Source organism: Staurois parvus, unplaced genomic scaffold (genome assembly GCF_062004578.1).
Source record: "Staurois parvus isolate SC_StPar_1 unplaced genomic scaffold, SC_StPar_1.0 ptg000960l, whole genome shotgun sequence".
Taxonomy (NCBI): Eukaryota; Metazoa; Chordata; class Amphibia; order Anura; family Ranidae; genus Staurois; species Staurois parvus.
In genome coordinates, this window is record NW_028318756.1 from 1016658 (window position 1) to 1022723 (window position 6066).

Genomic DNA, 6066 nt, shown 5'->3' on the forward strand with positions numbered 1-6066 from the left:
ATATATGCGTCATCCACAGATAAATACCAGTGCGTCATCCACAGATCCCCCATAACAGTGCTTCATCCACAGATCCCCCATAACAGTGCGTCTTCCACAGATAAATAACAGTGCGTCATCCACAGATCCCCCATAACAGTGCATCATCCACAGATCCCCCATAACAGTGTATCATCCACAGATAAATAACAGTGCGTCTTCCACAGATAAATACCAGTGCATCATCCACAGATAAATAGCAGTGCGTCATCCACAGATCCCCATAACAGTGCGTCATCCACAGATAAATACCAGTGCGTCATCCACAGATAAATAACAGTGTGTCATCCAATATTACTTCTTTTATGTGATTAAGGATGCCGGTTTGGTGTTGGTGGCTTTATTTTGAAATGAAACATTTTTATAGGTGCCCTGTTTGACATGGCTACAAAGAAAAAACAACGAAAAATGGAAGACGAAAACCGTGAATTTAAAGTGGAATGGACCGAGACTTTCGCGTTTCAGAACGTAAATGGCTTTCCGACCTGTCTTATTTGTAAAGAAAAATTGGCGCATAACAAAAAATCTAATTTGGAGAGACACTTTACAACAAAACACTTGTCCTTTAGTAATAAATATCCTGTTGGTGATGCAAGGAAGAAAGCAGTTGAGGAACTTCTGAAGAGTCAAGAAAAATCAAGTTCTGCGTTTAATCAGCGGGTGCAGTCTTCCAACTATGTTAATTTTGCAAGTTTTGCGGTTAGTCAAGAGATTGCTAAGAGAGGCAAACCATATACAGATGGCGAATACATAAAACGTTGTTTTATAAGTGCATCAGAAGAGTTATTCAGGGATATGGAGAACAAAGATGAAATTCTAAAAAAAATTAAAGAGTTGCCATTGTCTGCTAAAACAGTGAAGGATAGAACAGCCAAAATGTCTTCCAATATAACCAACCAACAAGTTGATCTTAAAGTGGTTTCAGCTTTATCAATAGCAGTTGACGAGTCTTGTGACTTAAATGATACAGCTCAAGTTTCACTTTTTGTAAGATTTATGTCAGCTACAGGTCCTAAAGAAGAACTTTTAGGATTATTGCCACTCAAAGGTCAAACACGTGGAGAGGATATAGCAAATGCTGTAATTGGTTGCATTGAAAAATATCATATTCCACTTGATAAAATCGTCTCAATTGCAACAGACGGGGCAAAAAGTATGACCGGCGTAAGAAATGGATTTGTTGCTATCATGAAAGAAAAAATGAGTCACGAGATACTTACATACCATTGCATCATAAATCAAGAAGCATTTTGTGTGCAGACATTTCCAGAAGAAATGTGCAAAGTTATGGAATTGGTGACTAAGATGATCAACTCCATTGTAGCTAAAGCTCTTCATCATCGCCAATTTAAAGAATTTTTAGTTGAAATTGAGAGTGAATATGCAGATCTTCTGCTGCATAACAAGGTACGTTGGTTATCAAGAGGAAACGTTTTGAAATGTTTTGCTTCCTTATTATCAGAAATCAAAGCATTTTTCCTCGAGAAGGGTGTTCACTATCCAGAATTAACAAACGATCAGTGGACCCAAAAACTATATTTCATGGTGGATGTTACTTCCCATCTAAATCAGCTTAATCATAAACTACAGGGGAAAGGAAACACAATTTTTTCGATGTTAGAAGAAGTTATTTCGTTTGAAAACAAATTATCTGTTTTTGCTCAAGATTTTGACAGAGAAACTTTGATTCACTTTCCAAGCCTGTTGAAACATTGCCAAGAAAATAATTCTGATATTGACATTACCTATTTTAAAACAGCACTTTTAAATATGAGGGAAGCTTTTCTCACGAGGTTTCAGGAATTCAGAAACAGCAAAGCGACGTTGGCCTTTGTTAAAAAACCTCTGGATGCCACTGTAACGGAATTACATTTTTCTCCCTTTAATATCGACATTGGCAACTTTGAAATGCAATTGCTGGATTTAAAAAACAAAGAACTGTGGAGCTCGAAATTTGAACATCTTTGTGCTGATTTAGAAAGATTGGAGAAAAACAAATGTGAACTTAGTTCACAGAACAAGTGGTCTGCTTTGAAAGACCTGGAGAAGGAAGATATGTTGATTTTTAACACCTGGAATAATATTCCTGACTCATATAATCAACTAAAAAAGCTAGCGTTTGCTGTTCTTTCCTTGTTCGGGTCTACATATTTATGCGAACAATCATTTTCAAGCATGAACCTTATCAAGAGTAAATCGAGAAATCGTCGCATCGATGAGAACCTGGAATCGTGCCTAAAATTAAAAACAACAACATACAAACCTGACTTACTCAAACTATCCAAGGAAATGCAAGGCCAATGTTCACATTAGTGGTTGTGACTTTGTCAGTCATTGTCAGGATGTCATTTTCTCTACATTGTAAGGCAAATTTTACGGAATTTAACGTTATCGATAAATAATATCGTTCTAAAGTTTTTGTTTTATTAGTTGTGTTATTTGTATCCTCCCGACCTATGTGGATACTTGCATGCAGAATATTCTCAATAAAAAGTTATTGAAACTAAAAACAGTGTACCATCCTATGTATTTTCAGTTTTAAAAATGTGGCTCTCAAAATAAATTTCAATCGTGGTTTTGGCGAGATTTGGCTCAGTTGAAAAAAAAGGTTGCCCACCACTGCCTTAGAACATGAACCTCCAGAGGAGGCGCTATCACCACACTGCACAGGACACCTGAGAACATGAACCTCCAGAGGAGGCGCTATCACCACACTGCACAGGTCACCTTAGAACATGAACCTCCAGAGGAGGCGCTATCACCACACTACACAGGACACCTTAGAACATGAACCTCCAGAGGAGGCGCTATCACCACACTACACAGGACACCTTAGAACATGAACCTCCAGAGGAGGCGCTATCACCACACTACACAGGACACCTTAGAACATGAACCTCCAGAGGAGGCGCTATCACCACACTACACAGGACACCTTAGAACATGAACCTTCAGAGGAGGCGCTATCACCACACTACACAGGTCATCTTAGAACATGAACCTCCAGAGGAGGCGCTATCACCACACTACACAGGACACCTTAGAACATGAAACTCCATAGGAGGCCCTATCACCACACTACACAGGACACCTTAGAACATGAAACTCCATAGGAGGCCCTATCACCACACTGCACAGGACACCTTAGAACATGAAACTTCTTAGGAGGCCCTATCACCACACTGCACAGGACACCTTAGAACATGAACCTTCAGAGGAGGCCCTATCACCACACTACACAGGACACCTTAGAACATGAAACTCCATAGGAGGCCCTATCACCACACTGCACAGGACACCTTAGAACATGAACCTCCAGAGGAGGCGCTATCACCACACTGCACAGGACACCTGAGAACATGAACCTCCAGAGGAGGCGCTATCACCACACTGCACAGGACACCTTAGAACATGAACCTCCAGAGGAGGCCCTATCACCACACTGCACAGGACACCTGAGAACATGAACCTCCAGAGGAGGTGCTATCACCACACTGCACAGGACACCTGAGAACATGAACCTCCAGAGGAGGCGCTATCACCACACTGCACAGGACACCTTAGAACATGAACCTCCAGAGGAGGCGCTATCACCACACTGCACAGGACACCTGAGAACATGAACCTCCAGAGGAGGCGCTATCACCACACTACACAGGACACCTGAGAACATGAACCTCCAGAGGAGGCGCTATCACCACACTACACAGGACACCTTAGAACATGAACCTCCAGAGGAGGCGCTATCACCACACTACACAGGACACCTTAGAACATAAACCTCCAGAGGAGGCGCTATCACCACACTGCACAGGACACCTTAGAACATGAACCTCCAGAGGAGGCGCTATCACCACACTACACAGGACACCTGAGAACATGAACCTCCAGAGGAGGCGCTATCACCACACTACACAGGACACCTTAGAACATGAACCTCCAGAGGAGGCCCTATCACCACACTACACAGGACACCTTAGAACATGAACCTCCAGAGGAGGCGCTATCACCACTCTGCACAGGACACCTTAGAACATGAACCTCCATAGGAGGCCCTATCACCACACTACGCAGGACACCTTAGAACATGAACCTCCAGAGGAGGCGCTATCACCACACTACAAAGGACACCTTAGAACATGAACCTCCAGAGGAGGCGCTATCACCACACTACGCAGGACACCTTAGAACATGAACCTCCAGAGGAGGCGCTATCACCACACTACGCAGGACACCTTAGAACATGAACCTCCAGAGGAGGCGCTATCACCACACTACGCAGGACACCTTAGAACATGAACCTCCAGAGGAGGCGCTATCACCACACTACGCAGGACACCTTAGAACATGAACCTCCAGAGGAGGCGCTATCACCACACTACGCAGGACACCTTAGAACATGAACATCCAGAGGAGGCGCTATCACCACACTACGCAGGACACCTTAGAACATGAACATCCAGAGGAGGCGCTATCACCACACTACGCAGGACACCTTAGAACATGAACCTCCAGAGGAGGCGCTATCACCACACTACGCAGGACACCTTAGAACATGAACATCCAGAGGAGGCGCTATCACCACACTACACAGGACAACTTAGAACATGAACTTCCAGAGGAGGCGCTATCACCACACTACACAGGACACCTTAGAACATGAACCTCCAGAGGAGGTGCTATCACCACACTACACAGGACACCTTAGAAGTATGATGAAAAATAAAATACAAAGTGCAGCACTTGAAATAAAACTAGAGGGGTGGAATCAGTCTAAAACATAAGAATAATCCCAAAATCCACCAATGTAGATAATAGCTGTCGAAAATGGTAGGATTGTGCGCTCACCAGATGCGCATCGAAATGCACATATAAAAATTCCTCCTTAGGGACTAATGGTGATGATGTGTGATGGTTATCTGTAGAACATCCGTCTAGGAATGGGCAGCTCTGCGGTCGGTGGAAGATGCTTAGCTCCAGAGGTCTCCTTTAGGGTCAGCCACCTGTTTTCAGGGATTCCCTTCCTCCGGGTACTTGTTCAGACTGGTACTCCTCACAGGCTCTGCAGGCTCCATAAAGAAGCCATAAAGATTGTGCCCATAGTGTAGTAGTATTAAAATCACTTCATTTTATTCAGAAACCGTAATCAAATATAAGGGGTGACAGGTACACTGACCATTCCAAAGATGAATGAAACACAAATGATGCAGCACTACTACCATAACAATTCTTCACATATAAATGAATAAGTGAAACAGTGCAAAATTAGTGACACAAATAACATAAACACACAATATTAAATAGTGCCAAAAAACTCATAAAGAATCACGTGTGACAAGTGTCAATACGAGGTCCTAAAAGGACCAAATACCATAAATGGTGCCCCAAGTAATCCAATAGGATCCAATAGTGCTCCAAATCAAACAAGTCACAACAGGACTCAATGTGCTAAAAAACCTCCCACCGGAGCTAAAAATCAGTTCCCACCATATAACACAAAACGCATGTGCATCCCAATAAACGCATAACCTAAGAACTGATCATGCAAACAAACATAAATAAATTAATAAATATATAAAGTCCTGTGAGGTGTCAGGGCAGGGCTGTGGAACGGACAGGTAGGCCTAGTGGCAGGGTAACGCACTGGCTGACGACAACCACCACCAACAGACTGAAGTCCCTCAGGGCGCGGAGTCTAAGTCCCAGGCTGCCCTTCACCAGGGCCCCTGATGGTGGGGATGGACTTGACGCAACCAGGGACCAGGTCGCGGCCCCCGAGACACCCCAGCTGCGGTAATGGCCGCCGCCAATGGCGTGTAGTTGGTGAGAATGACAATAGCGTAGTCAGACAAGCCGGGTCAATAACAACGGGACAAAACAGTACAGAACAGTAGACAGAGAATCACAGGTCACGGGCCGGGTTCAGCAACAGAAGGTCAGATCAAAGGGAAACGCAGAGAATGGTCTTAGTCACAAGCCGAGTCAGAATACCAGAAGAGTCACAAGCGTATACACAGAGCTGTAGCA

General features: G+C 43.7%; 1 protein-coding gene across 1 annotated transcript; it reads left to right on the plus strand.

The window, feature by feature from the left end:
• Nucleotides 1–420: 420 nt before the first annotated feature.
• LOC149441684 (general transcription factor II-I repeat domain-containing protein 2A-like) lies at nt 421–2352 on the plus strand. Its single transcript, XM_089657060.1, has one exon. It carries the CDS (start codon nt 421–423, stop codon nt 2350–2352), a length of 1932 nt encoding a protein of 643 aa, XP_089513186.1.
• Nucleotides 2353–6066: the final 3714 nt, after the last annotated feature.

Bases quoted from the DNA above. Each gene is read 5' to 3' on its own strand.
- LOC149441684 (XM_089657060.1), top strand. From the start codon at position 421: ATGGCTACAAAGAAAAAACAACGAAAAATGGAAGACGAAAACCGTGAA.